Source organism: Chlorocebus sabaeus, chromosome 20 (assembly GCF_047675955.1).
Source record: "Chlorocebus sabaeus isolate Y175 chromosome 20, mChlSab1.0.hap1, whole genome shotgun sequence".
NCBI lineage: Eukaryota > Metazoa > Chordata > Mammalia > Primates > Cercopithecidae > Chlorocebus > Chlorocebus sabaeus.
Genome location: NC_132923.1, coordinates 133,441,099 through 133,461,902, shown reverse-complemented (window position 1 = coordinate 133,461,902; position 20,804 = coordinate 133,441,099). Strand labels below are relative to the sequence as shown.

General features: G+C 55.9%; 1 protein-coding gene across 3 annotated transcripts in view; it reads left to right on the top strand.

Annotated features, from left to right (window-relative positions):
- The window catches only part of PRDM16 (PR/SET domain 16), a 364,845-nt gene that overhangs the window by 319,277 nt on the left and 24,764 nt on the right, over positions 1-20,804 (top strand). For all 3 annotated transcript variants that reach the window (XM_007980873.3, XM_073007915.1, XM_073007914.1), the window contains exons 5-8: positions 5,591-5,693; positions 12,695-12,902; positions 14,568-14,715; positions 15,315-15,468. In XM_007980873.3, the coding sequence (XP_007979064.1) occupies positions 5,591-5,693; positions 12,695-12,902; positions 14,568-14,715; positions 15,315-15,468 (613 nt within the window). The remainder of the gene's footprint in view (positions 1-5,590; positions 5,694-12,694; positions 12,903-14,567; positions 14,716-15,314; positions 15,469-20,804) is intronic.

Here is a 20,804-nt window from a genome sequence, read left to right as displayed (position 1 = left end):
CGGGTTCAAGCGATTCTCCTGTCTCAGCCTCTCAAGTAGCTGGGGTTACAGGAGCCTGCCTCCATGCCTGGCTAATTTTGTATTTTTTAGTAGAGACAGGGTTTTACCATGTTGGTCAGGCTGGTTTCGAGCTCCTGACCGCAAGTGATCCACCAGCCTCGGCCTTCAGAAGTGCTGGGATTACAGGCGGGAGCCATCGCCCCCGGCCATCCTCATAATTTTTTTAAATTAAAAATCATAGATTGGTAATTTGATCAGGGCACGCAAGAGCCTCCAACCATGAGATACAGTTTACCCCCTTGAAATGGGAAGGAGGAGGGCAGGGCGCTCCTTTCAGCATTTCATAACCAGCTTACAAAAGACTTCCAAAGCATATTCAAGTTGCTTTGATTCCCATTTTACGGGGCCCCCTTTGGAACAAACTGATCCTCTTCTTGGTGAAGAAAAAGGTTTAAATTCAACTGTGCCGTCTGAACCCCTTCGCAAACCACCTGTCGGGATGTGTGTATTCCTTTCCTGTTCATCACAGGCTCACTTTTACTAGAAGAAGCTATTTAAGAATGATCAAGGTAATTTAACTGTGGACCCGTCATTTACATTTTTATAATCCAGATCCAAACCACACAACTAGAAACAGGTAAGTGTACACAGAGTTTTATTTCGTGTCTGATCGCTGGGAAGGTGACGGCATATCGCACAGAACACAATAATAAAACTTAGGCTTAATAAAAATGCTTCAGCCATGTGCAGGAGGAGAAGAATGTGGCAAAGCCCGGGACTCCAGCGGGCTTTTCCTCGCTCTGCCAGAGGACAGGACTGTCTGCAGTCCGGGAGCCTGACTGTGGTCTCCTCCAGCCGCTTAGCACGGAGGAAGCCGCGACGCGAGGCCGGCCGGAGGCAGGCTCGCGAGCACAGGCGTGCACAGAGGAGGGAGAAAAGAGACCTCTGTCCAAACCCCAGCACTGCAAATCGGGGTGCTGGCCCTGCTGGCATTCAGAGCACCACCACCACTACATGCTCAGCTCCTGGGCCAGCCTCGGGGCTCGGGGGATCACAGCGCTTTCCCACGCTCACAGTGCGTGGAGACAGCAAGGAGTTAAAATGAAGCCGGGAGCAGCGCGGAGACCCAGCCGCCGGGCCTTGGGGGAGGTCCCGAGAGCTAAAACCAAAATGCAGGGGACAATCCTCAGACCAACGTCCTCTCTCTCTCCCAAGGCCAGGTGAGAGGCAGACTTCACCAGGGGAATTTGCTTTTGGGAGACGGTTTTGGAAGAATTTCGATGCCACTGGCTGCTTTCACATGTTTTGTGAGAAAAGCCTCTCGCACAGCAAACTCAAGCACAGTTGAATTCTGAAATCCAGAATGGTGAGCGATTGAGTTTTTTTCCAGTAAGCACACGGAAGGAGGGTTCACCTATTTGATTCAAGCCTGCCTTTAAAGTTTCTTATACTGGTCAAAAAGAGACAAGAAAGCCCAAAAGTTCGCTTGATGGAAAAAATTCATTTACTCCAGGAAAGAGAAAACAGGAAGAGCCGCTGCTCAGATTCACCCCAGTGCCTTTTAGTCTGCAGTCTGGTGATTCCCACCTGGTGGCATTTACATGGAGTTTTTCGTCTATGTATATTGTTAAATTCTATGATTAAGCGGGAATGAAAACCGTACCACTTAGAGCTTCATATTCGAAAGTCGTCTCTTTTCTTGTGAATTGATTTGATATTTCAAAAAACTTGCTTTAAAGACCTGTAAGGAGAAGGTATCCCAAAGCTGGCAGCCATTGTAAATTTAAATGATTTCTGTGTCTTAAAGAATATTGCGCGGGAGCAATGATATGAATTTTCATAAAAGGCTCCGCCTGAATGAACGCTGACACACCCCGAAACCCCAGCCTGACTCTAGGCTTTTCGCAAGCAATTTCTCTGCCTTCTGTTGAGAACGTGGCCATTTATTTGTCCCAGAACTCCGCTTACCTACAAGAAGCCGCCTCTTTGTGTCTGGAAAGTGATAAAAGGGGGAGAAAATAGGCAGGGTCATGCTAAATACAGTTTGAATTCCAAGGACCCGTGTTTCGTGTGGTTCACCCATGTTCAGTCAAGTCATTGTTGTTACAAAGAGAACCTGAAGTGCTGGAACAAGGACTTAACTTCAAATCCAGTCTGTTTGGCATCATTATTTTTTAAAGCCATTTAGAGCAGACATTTATTGGCGCTAGTAAACTCAGCTGTTGTTAAGAGGGTTCCCCACCCTCTCAGATCCTTAAACCAAAGAGAAAATTCCAGCCGTGCCTGTGCAACACAACCCGGGGACTCAGGCACGACTTCAACAGCATAACGGACGCAAGTGTTTATAAAAAGGCATAGATGCTTAGATGCTGTCGCTTAAGCAAATATACTGTTCTTCCTTTCCGGCGGCCAGTCCCCCTCCCCGAGGCCGCTGCTGGGGGCTAAAGGCTATCAGAAACTCCAGACTTTATTTTAGACTTTATTTTTGCTTGAACAAACTTCTCCCACCATGCTGCCTTAGTGCGGTCTGAGCAGGACCCACCGCGGGTCGCACAAGGAAGGAGGATTATAAGCAGACGGCAGGAATGTGTAGGGAGCTGGAGTCGTAATTTATGACAGGCCCTGCAGGAAGGGGCCTGCACTACAGTAAATGCGCAATTTGTGACGCCCTCGAGCCAGGAGCCGGCCCAGGCTGGGTCCGCAGACGCCCGGTTCCCACCGCAGCCGGTCTTTGTCCCGGGAAGTGGCCTGACCCCGCCGGCCAGGAACAGTGGCGTTCTCGGCGCGTCTGGCTGATAAGGCCTTTGTGACACCGGGGACAGGCTGTAAAAACGCAGCCGGCTTTTGTCTGCACCTCAGCGCCGCTGGCAAGGGCGGGGCCTGCGACTTCGGAAAAGTTTGCGCGGATTCCCGTTCACCTCTGACCCCCAAAGCAGTTGGAGGCAGGTCGGGGACCCCCGCCCCGCCCCGCCCCGCGCCGCCCCGCCTCGGGCCCTGCGATCAGCAGTAATAGCGATTAATTCCGACTGCTGCTCCAAGTTCCGTGGCCAAGGCGCCCTCCTCCTGCAGGTCCCGGGCCAGGGAGGGGGCGCCCGCGGCCCAGCCGTCCTCCCGCCGCGGCGGCTCCAGGGCAGTGTCTGCGCAGGAGGGCAGGGTCTCCCGGCACATCTGGTGCCCTCGGAGCCAGAGTGGGGTCCCAGGAGACACGGGGGTCCTCGGATTGGGGGAAGAGGGGGGAAGGGGTTTCCTTCCGCAGCCCCGTGGATCAGAGGAGGGAGGCTTGGCGCTCTCGCAGCTGGGGTGGGGGATCCCTGGAGGACCAGCACCCTTGGGTGGGGGGCATCCCAGGAGATCTGGCTGCCCTGGGAGGGTAGGGTGTGGAGAAGGGAGTCTGGGCGGTGTCCTGGGAGTGTCTCTGGGCTTCAGAGAGGGGATGGGTTGGGGGCGGGGGTCAGGGGAGGCTCGGAGGCTCTCGGAGGGGGCCAGGCGGAGGATCCAGGAGGGCCGTGCCCCAGCCCCCGTCTGCCCACCAGCCCTCTGCCCGCCACTGGAGCGAGGCTGAGCAGCGGGGTGGGCCGGAGGATGCCAGAGGTCTCACATCAGGACCCTCCATGTTGGGGGGGGCGGCCTGGGGCCAAGGGGCGGGAGGCCAGGGTCCACATTGTCCTCTAACAGGGACCCTTGAGAAGCCTCCGATGCGCCCGCTGACCCTCCTCTCTCCTGCCCAGTGCCCGGGCCAGGCCACCTGCCCCAGGGGCGTCAGCCAGGCCGGACACTCAGCAGCCCCTTCCACCGGCGTCTGCTACAATGCCACTCGCAGCACGGCTCACAGGGCCACCCGGGCTTTGTCCCAGCTGGCGCTTCTCATCCTGCACTTTGGGTCCAATTTTCTAGTACAGTGGCTCAAGTTTCTTTTTCGAAAAAGAGACAATTATTCAGCCACTGTGTGATTTTATTTTTTGATAAGATGATACAAAACTGGGGTCCTAATAACAATGGGTTTAATTGAAGAAGTTACCATGGGCCAATTTCTCCTCTCCATTTTTACATCTCCTCATAATTTTAGCAACTTACCTGACGCACCCTAAGGGAACTTCACACACTGCTGAGAGAGGCTGTGCGCCTGCTATCCTCCTGCGTGCAGTTCCTATCTGGGTGTCTTGGGAGTAACAGACACTGGGCGTTATAGTCATGCTGTGGCTTCTGTGTGTCCTTTGAGAGTTCCTTGGTGTCATTCTGGAATCATTTGGGACTGGCAGACTGTAGTGAAATCCACAATGTAGGGGTCATGGGGAGAAGCATGCAGGGGCCATGCCCAGCTCTGTCTTGGGGGTACCCAGCTGTGTCCAGCCACAGACCCCAGCCAGGTCCAGCTGCTGGAGAGCCTGGCCTGACACAGGATGGTCAGTGGGGATGGGAGTGTCACCCACAAGGATGGCCATGTCCCCTCCATCCCTGGGAGCCCTTCCCTTTCTGAGTCTAGAACCACTCTGTTTTCTTGGAGGAGCCTCAGCCCCAGGTCCCGCAGGGGCAGGTGGATTTCCCTTGGGCTTCTCCCCAGCCTCGCAGCCAGTCCTCCGGCCAGGCCTGCAGGTCCCTGGAAGTTCCCCAGTTACTGTGATCAGAAGAGAGTCTCAAACACCCACATGTGCGGGGTGGGCAATGATTCTCCCAAGAGAAACACACCTACTGCCAGACACTCCCAGACCAAAGACGCAGGGTTCCTGGTGCTGGCGGCACAGCCCATGCCCTGACCCAGGCCTCAGATGGCCCAGCCTCCCCTTTCTGAACTTCTAATTTTCTTCATCTCGACCACCACTTCCACACCCCAAGACAACCTCCTCTTTTCAGGAGGCCCCTGGCAAGCCACGGTGACACAGCCCCCAACAGCACTGCTCAGTGAGTAGAGTTCCAAATGGAGGTCCCCTCGCCCCCAGGGCTTGACCAGGCTGCAAGATCTACCTGAGCCCACCAGTTCTCAAGGGTGTCCTCCATCCCAGACTCTCGCCTGTGGGGTCAGCCTCAAGGCGCCAAGTTGACAGTGGGCACACAGTCCTGCCCACCCCAGCCATCCTGGCTGATGGCATCCCCACTCATGGAAGAACCACAGCCCTGTGTCCTGACCCACTAGCCAGGCTCAGCTCATGGCCACTTTCAGAAACAACCAGATTCACTCCACACCCTGAGCTCCCCCTCCCCCACCACCACTGGCAAAGGGTGTCTCACTTACATACACGAAATTGAACAAAAGAAACTTGAGAACCCACCCAGGTGGGCTCTTGGTGGAAGCAGGGCTCTGCTGTGCCCCCAGGACACCCCCAGCTGGGAACTTTGATGGGGATCCTACCTATTTAGTCAGCCACTCCCTTTATGAATGTCCTAAAACCCAATAAAGCAAATTAAAAGGGGACGCAATTCCTTCTGCGCATACTCTGCAAAAGTTCCAGAGGAGACCCTCTTGGTGGCAATTAGAGGAAAATCAAGTGCAGGCTGAGCTGCGTCCACAGTGTGAGGGCTGAGTGTGCACTGAGAGGCTGTCCAGACACCAGCAAACCACACTCACCCTTTCCCTCTGGTCTCTCCATCCTAGATTTACTATAAAGTCATTAAGGACATTGAGCCAGGTGAGGAGCTGCTGGTGCACGTGAAGGAAGGCGTCTACCCGCTGGGCACAGTGCCGCCCTGCCTGGACGGTAAGACCCCTCCCCCGAACTGGGCCACGGCCCCTGGGAGACCCCAGCCCACCCGGAAGAGGAGCAGATGCCTGGGAGGACCCAGGGCCTCTCATCACCTCAAACCATCTAAGAGGGCCAGGCGGCCCCCAACTGCCGGGTGCCACCATTTTTGCAGACCCCAGGCCGGCAGAAATTGCCCGCCCCCGCAAAGGCTCAACCTAATGGTTTTCTTGTTCCTCTTCCCTGGGGCACCCAGGAGGTGCACCCAGAATTTAAGAAGGGCTTCGGGCCGTGGGCGAACTGATACCCAGTGGATTACAGCTTTGCAGTGTTAGGGTCCCAGGTGATTTTTTTAAACTATGTTTTATTATTGCTATTGTTCTTATTAGCAGCAGCAACAGCAGCCTTTGCTTTCCCCAGTACTTAAACGAACAAACACCGAGCCAGTTCTGTAGCTTCGAAGCATTTCTGGCTGCCCCAGAGCGCTCTGTGCTGTGGAAAGATTTTGTTTCATTGAAGAGAGTAGATGATGGCATGTGTGTCTTTCAAAGCAAAATGTGTATCTGTAGCTAAAAGTCCAAGATAAGTGTGAGGGGAAGTTTCTTTCGGCAGAGGGAAAATGCAGGGTCTGAGGTGGGTCTCACGGTGATGCGGAGTTGCCCCGCTCTTCCAGACCGGGCTGTGGGAAGCCTTCCGAATTTCCTTTTCCCTAGATCAGCCAGCCCCTCTCTGTCAAGTAGAGACGGGACAAGTGAGTTTCCCTTTCACCTTCCTCTGCACCCAAGTACAGCTGAGAGGATGCCTGAGAAAATTCCAGCCCCACACAGATGAGCTCTTCCCAGGTGAAGGCTCATTCCTCTGTCCCCGGCTCTGTCCTCTGATGGGGGCACAACTCCGTCCGTGGAGGGCTGGGCGCAGGGAGCAGCAGGGCAGGGATGGTCACGTCATGAAGTCAAGTGTCCTTTCCCCTACGGGGTCCTGGAACCGCTGGCCAGGAAAGGCTCTGTGGGCAGCGGGGCCCTGGCCTATTGGCTCCATGCCGGTCCCTCTGAGCAGACGGCTCCAGAGTTCGAGCCTAACTGCTTTTCTTTGGGTGAGACCCCACAAGTGAATAGGAACACAAGCTCCCTCCTGGCCATTTCCGGAGCTGGTGATTCCTGCTGGTGCTGCAGCCTGAAGGGAGGCTGAGTTTTCCTGCTTGCTTCTTGGACCTCCCCTCCAAACACACCAAGGCTTAATGATGAATGCGGTTCACTGCAAGTTTCTCCAAGGAACCACTCTGATTTCACGGTGACGGAATGGTGCTGGAATTAACAGGAAGGCTTTGAGACCAGACGTGGAGAACTCTGCCTTCATTTACGCTTTCCGTCACCGAGCGTGGCCCAGCTAGCAGGCTCCTTCCTTGGTGCAGTATCCGTTCATGTCCCTGAGTGTCCGAAAGGAAATGACTACAGAATGACAGTTTAACAAGCGGAAGCCCTATCTGCACTGTCCTCTAAAGTTTGGTTTTATTTCGGCCATCGAGAAAAGAAAAAGAAATTGTTGAGATCTGGGTAGCAGGGGGGAAGGCCTCATTTTCCTTAAAATAATTATTGAAAAGATCTATGAATCTCAGATAGCGCACAAGAGCTCCAAGAGACAAATCTACTTGACTTAAGGAGAGTGCTTGACTATGGAATTTCATTTGTACAATGAAATTTCTTTCTTCCAAAAGGTTTTTTAAAAACCTTGATTTCTGCTCCCCACCCCCCTCCAGCCCCTGATATTAAATAACCTGGGTCTGCATTTTCCTAATAATTTATCAAACATCTGTGGGCTAATTGCTTGCCACACATAATAGCCCAACATCAAATATTTGACTTTCCCTCCTCTTTCCTGTCAAGATCATGCCTCCCCAGTAACCGCCTCCCCCACCAGTTAAACTCTGAATTGCACAGAAAGAAAATGCAAAAATGTTCCTCACTAAGATAATTATCATAAAAAATCTTTTATCCCAACCCCAGCTCAATGCAGCCAGCCCCTTATCACTGCAGGAACTTGGAGGAGGCTCTCGAGCTCCTTTGAGCCTCGAGTCTGGTAGATTAGTACATAGACGCCACATAATTGTGAACCCCTCGGCTCTCCGGGGCCATTAGGCACTGATTTATTTTTCTGTTACATTCCTGCTCTGCCATGAAAGTTGCTGATGGAACTTCAGATAGGCAAGCGAGGCGCAAATATGACAAACAAGATGTGAGGTCACCACGGCGTTGGCTCAGCTGGCGTAGGTGACAGGTGGATGCCGTACAGCAGCTCACACACCCCCGCCAGATGAAGAGAGTTTCATTTCCGATCACTGTTTTTTGTGCTTTTGTTGGGAGAAGAGGGCTTGGCTGGAGACCACGTTCAGGTAGCGAAGAAGACACAGGAGACCCTTGGGGGCCAGCCTGCTTCGGGAGAACCGAACCTCTGCCCTGCAGTCCTGGGGCTGGACACAGACACGTTCCCTCTGCAGAGCTGCGGCTCTGTCAGGAATGCGAGGCCCATTTTCACCCAAGTGACTCAGACCATGGGGAAGCCACTTTCAGATGCATTTGACTTTGTGTTTTGTTTTTACACTTACAATGGAGAGGAAAGAATTCTCTTTCGTGAGAACTTTTTGCTCTTGGGAGAAAATAAAGAAAGTTACTTCCATTCCAATATGCTTTTCTTTTGAGAAAGCCTCCCGATAATTTGCTTTTCCTCCCTCCAGAAGAGGTCAAGAGGAGGCAGTGCATGGGGCACAGAGCGAATGAGCCAGCCAGATCGTGAGATCAGAGATAATAAGATGGGAAACATTATCAGAATAGGTCATGTTCTTTCAGCATTTCTTTAAAGCAGAAGTTTCTTGTGCCGAGAAAGTGAAAATGCCATAAACTATGCCCCCGCTTCCGGCCCCTCCGCGAGCCCCAGGGCTGTATTCGGGGCCAGCCTTACCTGCCTGGAAGACAGCCAGGAGACCCATCCACACCACTCAGTAAGGGCAGGCCAGGCTCAGGTGTGTCCTGTCCCCGGCCCTGTCCTCTGATGGGGGCCCAGCTCCGTCCATGGAAGGCTGGGGACAGGGAGCAGCAGGGTAGGGATGGTCACTGAAGTCCGCTGCATCACGTCCAGGGCACCCTCCAAGGCCATTGGAGTGAGAATCAGACTGGATTCTCTCTTGCAATCTAAATTTTTATTTTCATCCCAAATTCTAAATGAGAACTGGAAAAAATAAGTTGGTCAGTAATATGAGTAGGTGGGGCTGGCATTTCTTCTTGTCTTTGTTTTCAAATTTCAACTTCTGTGATTGTTCTTCACTGGGTCCAGAAAGAGTAAAATAAAAGCTGGCATTTCTAACTGAATCATGATGCTGGCTGGAGGCCCCCATCTCAGCCTCCTTCCAGCCCGGGACGTTGGAATCCACCCACAGGCAGCTTCCCGGGTCTGCGGGTTGGCTGTGCTCCGCAGTGGTTTTGGTGCCCAGATCTGCAGGGCTTGTTCCCCAGTGAAAATCCCAATTTCTGAAGACAAGGGAAGGCCTGAGAGGGCGTGACGGTGAGCATCCCTCTGTCACAGGCTCACCTCGCTTTCCCCAAAACCCTCAGTGGGAAATTGGGGCCCTGCCAGCCCTGCTTCCTGGGCCCCAAAACCATGGGCGGGCTTCAGGCCCACCTCTTCCTTGAAAAAGCAACTCAGTCTCGCCCAGCCTCAGGTTGCCAGTTCTGAAGCGGGCATGCGAATACCATCGCCCTTCCCCGGGTGCTCGCAGGTCCATGCAAGGCTTCAGTGCCTGGATTCTCTTAAGCTCTGAGGACAGGACCTGCCACGTGGGGCTCCCACCAGACCCCAGGGGTCAGCCTTGCTGCCCACATCATTTGCACAGTGAGCACTTTCTGAACAATCTGCAGGCCTGAATCACATTTCAAGGTGGCATTTTGTAGACTTCTGGGGTATTTCTCACCCACCTCCTCCCAGTCTGTGCACCCTGTCCAAGGACCCCCCCAGTCCGTGCACCCTGTCCGAGGATCCCTTCTGTCTGAGGATCCCCCCAGTCCATGCTCCCTGTTTGAGGATCCCTCCATCTGAGGATCCCTCCTGGCAGCTCCTAGGTGGGTTTGGTTTGTTCAGCGAGCGTCTGGGAAGCTCTGAGTGGCAGCCTTCCCTGGAGAGGTTTGGGACGGAGGCTTCCAAGCCCCAGAGGATGGAGCTGAGGTGTGGACTGCAGTCCTGTGGGAAGTGGACTACGCAGGCTCTGGGCATCCTCTGGATTTTTTCCCTTCATGATCTTGTTTTCCCCCAAACCAGTGCTTTCCTGAGGTTCAGGTTAGCGAGCAGGACCAGGACGCCTGGACACCAGCTGAGAACGAAATCGCAGTGTTTCATGCATCTTGACCGGCAGTGGTGCCTGCCCACTCACCCCCAGTGCACACACCCCTGGGGCTCCTCTCGGCCAGGCACCCCTTCCCTGTCAGCCAGATACTCACCTCTGTCCAAAGATGGCAGTGAAAATCACATCTGGAGAGCTGGCGACTGTGCCTTGGTTGGCAAGGGTGGGGGGGTGCCATCCAGTATGCCTGGTGTGGTCTCTCAGGGCCGGCACCCTGCTGGAATCCCCACCTGGGCACCTGAGGCTCAAGGAGCCAGGCTCTGAGGACTCGCCAGGGGTGCTGGGGTGGCCCAGGCCAAATAGCAGCATCTCCACCACCCTTAGGCTCAGGGAAGCTTCCAGTCAGCAAGGAGGTGCCACTCCTGGCAACCCCCGCACTGCCCAGACTGCAAAGCCGCCCACCCTTTCCTTAGGACTCTAAAGGCCTATGACTGTGGTGGTCTCTCTGACACAGGGAGGGGACAGGAAGTGAGAGCCCTCTTCCATCTGCCCCCATCCCCTCCTCTCCTCAGCAATCCTTAGGTTCAGGCCTTTGAGCCAACGTTCAGACCAAGTTCATTAAGACTCTGCTCAGCGCTGGGCACTGGGTCAGTCCTTGTGCACATGCATACACACCCAAACACACATTCCCACAAGCACACAAATGCACACACACAGATCGCATGCACACACATCACATGCACACACATCACATGCACACACACATCACATGCACACACATCACATGCACACACACATCACGTGTACACACACATCACATGCACACACACATCACATGCACACACACATCACGTGTACACACACATCACATGCACACACACATCACATGCACACACACAGATCGCATGCACACACATCACGTGTACACACACATCACATGCACACACACATCACATGCACACACACATCACGTGCACACACACATCACATGCACACACACACATCACATGCACACACACATCACATGCACACACACACATCACATGCACACACACATCACATGCACACACACAGATCGCATGCACACAGATCGCATGCACACACACACATCACATGCACACACACATCACGTGTACACACACATCACATGCACACACACATCACATGCACACACACAGATCGCATGCACACACATCACGTGTACACACACATCACATGCACACACACATCACGTGCACACACACATCACATGCACACACACATCACATGCACACACACACAAACATGCACACACACACATCACATGCACACACACACATCACATGCACACACACATCACATGCACACACACATCACATGCACACACACACAGATCGCATGCACACACACAGATCGCATGCACACACACACATCACATGCACACAAACACAAACATGCACGTTAGCATATGCACATTCATATACAAGCATGTGTACACATATTCACGTGTGCACAACTGTACACCCATTGGCGCACACACACACAGACAGGTCAACACACAATGTGCATGTTCACACACGCTCACATGCACACGTGTGCACATCACACACAATACACATAGCATCCATGCACACAAACATATATGTATAATAATGCACTTATGCATACATAACACAAATGCACACACATGCAGAAACACACGCATTCACACTATGCACCCACATGAACACACAGGTGCTCACATGCTTAAACACAAAGGCATACACAAACCACACATGTGCAGGTATGAAAACATGCCGGGACACACAAATATTCACACATGTAGGTGCATGCAGGAACACACCCCCTCGCACACCTGCACATGTGTACCATGCAGCCCCACACAAACATGGGTGTAAGTGCATAGACACGCACACACAGTCACACAAAGATGCACAAATGTGGATGCAGATATGCTGATATTCACACTTACATGTGTACACACAGCTGCATGCTCACGCCCAAGACGGCCCCGTGCACTCACACACTTGTGCACACACCATTGTTCAGTTCCTTTGGGAAAGAGCTCAGTGCCAGTGTTCTTTCCAGAGCTGGGGGCTGAGGCGTCTTGTGGGGAGGGGCCTCCTGTCTTAGGTGGAAGGCTGCTGCCCAGCTGCTGCAGGCAGGGGAGGCGGGGACGGGCCCAGAGCCCCCCCACCAGGATGACAGCTCCAGGCCGATTGTTTGGCTTGGCAAGGCGGTCAGGATGCTGCCTCGTAAACTTAATAATAGCTGCCCCCCTTTTAATTTGTTTGACCTTGACGACAATAATTTATTATATGCACTGGAGCTCTGTCATCATTTTTCTCCTGATTCATAAACAAAGCACTTGGCCCGGCTTCCTCCTCCACTCCCAAGCTCGGGGCCTTCTCCAGCCCACGGTGGCTGCCTGAGGCACAGGCAGGGCCGGGTGTCACTCGGGGCCCCCTCTGAGGCACAGATTCGGGGGTCCTTTGGTGCTGCCCAGGGCTGGGCCCTGGGGACTCCACATTCCTGTTTCCAGGGCAGGCTGGTGGGCCCCAGGATGAATCCTGGCAGGAGACAGAGCAGGGCTGGCCAGCCTGAGTGCAGGTCCTGGGGCACCGTGGTGAAGGGGCCAGGTCTCCAGAGTCCCCTAAGAGCCCTGGGCTGGGTCTCTGGCTCTCTCACCACCGCCTCGTTCTGTCTCTTGCAGAGGAGCCCACGTTCCGCTGTGACGAGTGTGACGAACTCTTTCAGTCCAAGCTGGACCTGCGGCGCCACAAGAAGTACACGTGCGGCTCGGTGGGGGCTGCGCTCTACGAGGGCCTGGCTGAGGAGCTCAAGCCCGAGGGCCTTGGAGGTGGCAGCGGCCAAGCCCACGAGTGCAAGGACTGTGAGCGGATGTTCCCCAACAAGTACAGGTGCTGCGCCCTCCTCTGAGTCTTCCCCCCCTCCCTTCTTCCGCCTCGCCCCCCAACAGGTGGAGACAAAGGGCCCCCTAGTGGGACATACCCCTGGGGGATATGCACCCCTGCTGGGACACTGCAGAGCAGGTGCAGGGTCCCATGGCCAGAGCCGCAGGTGTCCCCTGGCTCTGACTGCAAATGTCCTGGCCCCAGAAAGCCACCTCCTGGGTTCGTGGCCCTGCCCACCGGCCCGCTATGGGAAGAAACTAGAAAGGAGAACAACTCAGGCTAGAGCCGAGACCTGCAGCTGCTCAGCCCAAGGCTACTTCTGTAATAAGGTCCCAGGCCGGGATGGGGGTGGCAGCACCCCCCACTGAGGGATTCATGGCGGCCCCACCCTCCGGACACAGGAACGACTCCCTCTCAGATGGTAGGCAAGAGCGGGAAGGGGTCACCCCATCCCCAAGATACCAGCCCTGCTCCCCACCGTGACAGCGGCCTGTCCCAGGAGGGGCTTCAGAGACGTGAGCAGGCCCACACTGGCCCTCCCCTGCCCTAAGACCAGGCGGGAACCAGGATCTGGGACCTGGGTGGCCTTAGGGACCTGTGACCCCTTGGGAACGACAAGATTCCTGGTCTCTCTGGGGAGTAAAACCAGGACATTCAGTCCAGTGCTGCAGGGAGCTGTGGAGACTTTTCCAGTATGGGCCCCTCCTCCTGCCTTTGAGGGTTTCCTCCAGAACAGCCTTGCAAAGTCAGAGCAAAGCCCATCAGGCCACTAACCGGCTATGTGATTGCTGGGGATTACCGCCCATCCCCACGCCGCTCCCTGGGGACGGCAAACCCTCCACCCGGAACAGATGACTGAGAAAATAAGCGTTTGGGCAAATCCCGACTGCGGCCCTTCCCAGTAAACGCCGCTCAAGAGGGTCCGTGTTTTCTTTACATAAACACATAAATCACAATTAACAACAGGGGAAAAGATACAGTCTCCTGATGCTCGGGAACCAGGCGTTTCTGATCTGAATGGATGGCTGGGCCCCGTAATTAACGAGCCGTGATATATCACTGCTTTGCTCATGAAGATTAACGGTCATCCCTGGGACGGGGGAAGCCGGGGGTCCCCCGAGAGCAGGGAATTAGAGCAACTCCTTCATCCAAGTGCAGCGGCCCCTCCGAGCAGCTGTGCTCTGCACCTTCCGTGTCACCTGGAGACCCCCGAGTGACTCCCGGCCTGCCTCCTTGGTGTGTGCCCAGCACTCAGAGGGGCGTCCTTGGATTTTGGGGACTTGCCCCACTCCTGGGTTCATGCCAACATTGAACCCCTTTTTTCTTAGGCCCAAGCTTAGCCTCAAGGTCGGGACCATCTTGAGAGACACCCAGGCAGTGTGGGCCGGGATCCAGCCCTGCCTCCAGCTGCCCTGGGGGTGGTCTTGGGTGAGGGATAGAACTGTCCAGGTGCCGGCTTCCTCATCTGCTAGGGGAAGGCCACTTCTGCCCCTTACACCCCGGCCATCACAGAGAGGAGGTGGGCAGAGGGATGCCAGCATGTGCTCTGTCCCCCGGCAGTGTGGTGGGGGCTCCGAAGGGGCACTGGGAACAAGCTGTGCGGGGTTGGGGTCCCGTCCCAGGCAGAGGGTAGGTAGTTGGGCCCCACAGTAAGACCCATCCTCTGCACAGCCTGGAGCAGCACATGGTCATCCACACGGAGGAGCGTGAGTACAAATGCGACCAGTGCCCCAAGGCCTTCAACTGGAAGTCCAACCTCATCCGCCACCAGATGTCCCACGACAGCGGCAAACGCTTCGAATGTGAAAACTGCGTGAAGGTAACATGCAGGGCAGCCGCATCTGAACCCCGCCACAGCGGGAGGCTGCAGACGGGCGCCTGCTCCCATGCTCCCTACACCCCCTGGTCCAAATGCAGATGGAGTGCGGCAGAGTGGGTAGGAGGCCCCTGTGGTAGCTCGGGCCCTTCCGTGTTACTAGGAAGGAAAGGAAGTCTCAGGGAAGACTGTGTCCCCCAGGTCAGAAGGATCAGGGCCAAGACCAGAACCCAGGCCCCTCCCGGGCACAGCTCCTGTCCTCCCGCCAGTGTGGAAGGAAGAGGCTGCGGGGCTGAACCTCCACCCCCAGCCCGCCAGGGTCGCAGCGCCACAGCTGAAAACGCTTTCTGCAGCCCTGTCTCACGCAGCCTCAGTTCAGGAATTGTTCTTGAGGAAAGCAGCTGGGGAGGCTCCGTGGCTCACTTAAGGCCATCCAGCGGGTCCTGGCTACAGCAGAGACCTGTCCCTGCTCGGTGCAGACCAAAACGTGGCAAGAGAGACAGGCAGGGGCCCTGCTCTCACGGCTGGTTGGTCCGGCAGCCAGAACCAGGCCAAGGCGGGTGTCCAGGCAGGGCACGAGCCAACAGCGTCCATCTCCCCAGGTGTTCACGGACCCCAGCAACCTTCAGCGGCACATCCGCTCGCAGCACGTGGGCGCCCGGGCCCACGCCTGTCCCGACTGTGGGAAGACCTTCGCCACATCCTCCGGCCTGAAGCAGCACAAGCATATCCACAGCACGGTGAAACCTTTCATATGTAAGTGGTCGCCCAGCCTGGCTGCCCGCCCTCCGAGTGCTCGGATACTGTAGGGGTCGGGCCGAGGTGTGCCGTCCCCCAAGGTCTCCCCCAATCCAAGGGACCCCAGTTTGTTCCGAAAGCACTCTTGGCAGGTTCTGACATCTGTGCCATGTGCAGCCTGTTCCCCGGCAGGCACCCTCCGAGTTTGTCCCTCACTGCTCCCCTTCCCCATCCCGTCCTCCTCCACGACTCCCTTTGCTTCGCCTCACAGGGGCTGGAGGGGGGCAGCAGGTGATGGGAGGGACCAGGGTCTTGCAGAAGGAGCTGGACCCTCCCTCCCTGTGGCTACTCCCGTCCCGCGAACTCACTCCCCACCCATGTGGAACTGCAGAACGGCGTGTTTCTGTGCTGCCCTGCACGTGGCAGTCCCAGCAGACGCCCACGGGGATTGTCAGGGTGGTGTCTCTAGGGGGCCCTGTGTGTGCCCAGCGCTGTTCCAGTGCAGGGGCCAGCCCTAAATAAAAGCGCAGCCGTCTTTATGGGGCTCCTTGCACACCAACGGGAGAAGACAGGCAAGCCAGATAAGCAAGGCAGCAGGCACGGCTCTGGGTGCAGCGGTGCAGGGTTACAGCCTCACAGGGGGCCGGGCTGGCAGCCTGGCATGGGAGCTGCGCCTGCCTGTTCGATGAGAGGCGTTCCAGCAGAGATGCGAGGAGAGTGAGCCCTGGGCACCTGTGGAGGAGGCTCAGGAGGGAGCTGTGAGCATAGAGGCCCCGAGGCCAGGGTTTGTTTAAGGAGTGAGTGAGGGGAGTGAGAAGAAAGGGCCGGGGGTGGCTCATGCCTGTAATCTCAGCACTTTGGGCAGCCCAGGCAGGAGGATCACCTGAGGCCAGGAGTTTAAGACCAGCCTAAGCAACATAGTAAGACCCCATGTCTACCGGAAAAAAAAAAAAAAAAGTTGTTTAATTAGCCAACCATGTGAGCGTGTGCCTGTGGTCCCAGCTACTCAGGGGGCTAAGGGAGGGAGGATGTCCTGAACCCAGGAATTCAAGGCTGCAGTAAGCCAAGATCACACTACTGCAGTCCAGCCTGGGCAACAGAGCAAGACTCTGTCTGTAAAGAAATAAAAATAAATAAGAGAGAGGTAAGATGTCACCGGGGCCGGGTCCCAGGACCCTCGCAGGCCAGTGCAGGGACTTTGACCCTGATTCTCAGTGAAATCAGAGGCCTCTGAAGCGTCCTGTCTGCTGGGCCTTGTGCCGAGTCATCAGTTCACACATACATTGTGTCAAGTCATCGTTTCCCAAGCATTCTTACGTGGCATCCTTACAAAAGCCTGAGAGTGGGGCCCTTCTGTCTCCAGCTGTCATAGGAGGAAAGTGAGACCACAAGATGTTAAGTGACTGTGCGCTCAAGGCCAGGCTGTGGAGCCCAAATTTTAGCTCCGGAGACCCAGCTCCTGGCCCCTGGCTGGGTGATTTGAACCTTCCAGGCTCTGTTGCATCAGCATGGAGAGGAGGGGTGCTGGGAGCTTGGGAACCTGGGCTCAGGTGTTCTTGCCGATGTAGGACCACTCAGGCACTGACTACTTCCACAAGAACTGTGCCCGCCAGCCAGCCAGGCCCTGTCAGCACCTAGGCTGTGCCCGTCCCACCCACCTCCCAAGCCCCAGCGTCCAGCCGTCCTGCTAGGGGTGACTCAGCTCCCAGCCCAACCTGGGCCACATGCCCCCACCAACTGAGGAGCCAAAGGGAGACGGAGCTCTCCCTGCTGGCCGTTCCACAAGTACCGTTTTCCCATTTGCTGACCACCGATCTCCCAGGAGGAGCCTGCGCGCAGTGTGCCCGGCTCTGGCGCCCTGATGCGCAGTACCCCTTCCCTCTGGGAGAAGCCAGCACTGGGCAAGCTGGGCAGGAGTCAGGGGCTGGGGTGGGAGGTGACTGCTCGCAGATGCAGGTCAAGTGACTCCCACTGCGAGAGCGGCACCAGTCAGTGCCTCAGATGACAGTGCGGAGTTCTATAGCAAGCTCAGAAGCACAAACATTGGACCTAGATTTAAACGTCCTTGCCCCTCTGGGCATGCAGATGAGCATTCTAAAGTCCCGTTGCGTCACATTCATGATGTGTATTCCAGCAGCTGCAGCACCCTGGGCGGCTGGAGCCTACAGTTCCCACCACGCTGCAAGCTGCTCCCCATCCTCGTGGAGGGAGTGAGGACAGGGAAGCTCGGCTGGCCCTGCCTGGCCTCAGCGGCTCTTGCACCTGTTGTCCACACTCCTGGCTCACCTTTGTGCCTTGGCTTTTGGCTAAGGGGATAAGGCTTAAAGGAAAACCCCGGAGATGGGCAGATTGGGCTTACAAAGACCTCATTCCCTTAGAAATTAGATCAGATACACGCAACCCAGCCCCGGTATCCCCCAGGCCTCGGCACAGCATCCTTTGGCGCACCTGTGGAAGGGGGTCTTCAGGCTTGGAGAGGAGGATTTGCAAACAAGCGAGGGAGCCCAAATAGTGTGACCCTTTCCAGGAACAGTCAGTTGCTTGCAGGAGAGGTCACAGTCGTGCAGGCACTCACGGCCAGACTCTGTCCACCCGCTGGGTGACACACCCATGGCACAGGCAGATGGAAGCCCTAAGCCCCCACCTCACTGGTCACACAGACGGACGGGGTGTCATTCCTGGTGATGTCTTTCCCACCAAGGAACTCACCTGTGCACTGGGGTGTGTACACGCAAGTGTGTGTGTGCATGGGTATAAGAGAAAGGGGGGTAGGGAGAGAGGAGAGGAGAACAGGAGAGAGAGGAAATATATCCGGGAATGAGGTGGACAGGCTCCCACTGGGCACTTTTCAGAAAGGGCCTTTGCTCTAATAAGTGTGTGTGTGTGTGAGTGTGGGCACGTGAGCTGGTGCATGTTGACGTGAGAGCATGTGTGGGCACGTGAGCTGGCACGTGTGTCAGCGTGTGTGAGAGTGTGAGTATGGGCTCCTGAGCTAGTGCGTGTGTGCAGGTGTCAGCATGAGAGTGTGAGTGTGGGCACGTGAGCTGGCACGCGTGTCAGCGTGTGTGAGAGTGTGAGTGTGGGCATGTGAGCTGGTGCATGTGTGTGCATGTCAACATGTGTGAGTGTGTGTGTGGACACATGAGCTGGTGTGTGTGTCAGCACATGTGAGAGTGTGTGAGTGTGGTCGCGTGAGCTGGTGCATGTGTTGACATGTGTGAGAGCGTGAGTGTGGGCACGTGAGCTGGTGTGTGTGTCAGCACATGTGAGAGTGTGTGAGTGTGGTCGCGTGAGCTGGTGCATGTGTTGACATGTGTGAGAGTGTGAGTGTGGGCACGTGAGCTGGTGTGTGTGTCCGTGTGTGAGTTGTGCAGGATTGAGTGTGAGTGTGCATTCACACAGATACCCTGCGAGGAGAAGAAACTGCTGTCCAGAGCAAGCTCCAGCCTGGACCCTTCCCATCTCGGCAGGACCCGGGGGGGCTCCCTCTGCAGGCGCTGGCCCCAGGTCCGGTTCACTGGCTGCCCCGGCCGTCCTCCACCCTTTCAGGTCACTGCTTCCCTCTGCCAGCTCTGAGCCAGCCGAGGCCATCCCCAGGGTTCAGGACCTGCCCCTGCACGGACCCCAGTCTCCCCAGTCCCCTCCTCTTCCCCAGTCCTTCTGCACATCTCCCCACTTCAGGGCCCTCCATCAGTGAGCGGATGGGTGGGAACCAAAGGTCCCTGAGCCCAGGCACAGCTGCCGGCCTGGGAGGCCCCTCCTTGGAGCTGCCCTGGGCCAGAAGCTGCTCAAAGCCAGTCTCCAAGTCAGGGTGGCAGTAGCCACTGACCAGGCACCTGGCAGGGCCTGGCAAAGGCCGGGATCCAGCCAGGGTGTGCTGGTTCAGCCAGCAGGGCTGGGCGCCTCCCCAAGGGCCAGGAAGGTGACTGAGGGGCATTTACAGACCCTCTCTGTGGAGGGTCACCTGTCCCTCAGCAGCCCTCCAGAGAGGGCAGATGTGATAAAACGAGACCAAGTTCTCCCCTCAGCCTTGCAAACGCCCCGCCAGGCTGGATGAGCAGGAGGGTAGAGCGGTTAATATAAATAGATGTTGTGATGAAAGAACATGATAATCTCAGGGAAAAAGCTCCCAGCTGGAATCGAAGGAGATCAGGCTGCCGACCACTTCTGGTGAGCGAGAAGCTTGCTGAAATCATTGTTTCCACTGCGCTGTGTTTAGGAAGCAAATCGTCCTACAGAGAGAGACACTCGCCAGGGTGTGTGTGTGTGTGGTGTGTGCGTGTGCGCGTGTGTGTGTGTGTGTGGTGTATGTGTGCATGTGTATTGTGTGTGGTTGTGTGTGGTGTGGTGTGTGTGTGGTATATGTGTGTATGTGTGGTGTGTGTGTGGTGTATGTGTACATGTGTGTGGGTGTGTGTGGTGTGTGGGTGTGGTGTGTGTGTATTGCGTGTGTGGTGTGTGTGGCGTGTGTGTGTGCATGCGTGTGTGTGCGTGTGTGGTGTGTGGTGTATGTATGCTGTGTGTGGTGTGTGGTTGTGTGTGTGGTGTGTGTGTATGTGCGTGTGTGTGGTGTATGTGTGCATGTCTGTGGTGTGTGGTTGTGTGTGTTTGGTGTGTGGGGGTGTGTGTGGTGTGTGTGTATGTGCATGTGTGGTGTGTGTGTGTGGGGTTGTGGTTGTATGCGTGGGCATGTGTGGAAGGATGTGCGTGTGTGTGTGCTGTGTGTGCATGTGTGGTGTGTGTGTGCATGTGTATGAATGTGGTGTGTGCTTGTGTGTGTGCACGTGTAGATGTGTGTGTGTTCCTCCCTTTCTTCTTAGAAAAACAAGAGGCAAAAGACAAGCTGGCAATTTGCTGACACCCGTTCACAGGCCTTTAGGAAAATGGTCGGAACCCCCAGGCCGCTGGGTCCTGGAGTCTGGCCGGGCCGGCACTGCCCTCTCCTGTTGAGAGAAGATGCTGGCACTCGCCAGCCAGAGCTGGGCACGGCAGCTTCCATCCCAGTCTGAGGAGGTCCCCAGTAGCAGGATTTTCACTTTCCTCCAGCAGGGAATAGTCCCTCTGCATGGGGCTCCTGCCCGGGGTGACCTCCTATCCATGTCCACCTCGAGCCATCTCCGAAGGGTGGCCGAGTACCGCCAGGAGCCCCAAAGTCCGAGCTCCCCGAGTTGGGGCCTCCTGAGAACCTCAGGAACTGTCTGTGTCACCCCAGAGGCTACCTTCTCTGGGGTGCAGGCAGCAGCAACTGGGGCAGAGGGGGAGGCCGGAGGACACCAGGAACACTGTGAACTTCTAGAGAGCAGAAGGCCCAGTCTGCATGGTCAGCATCCTGCCCCCACCCCTCCTAGAACAGC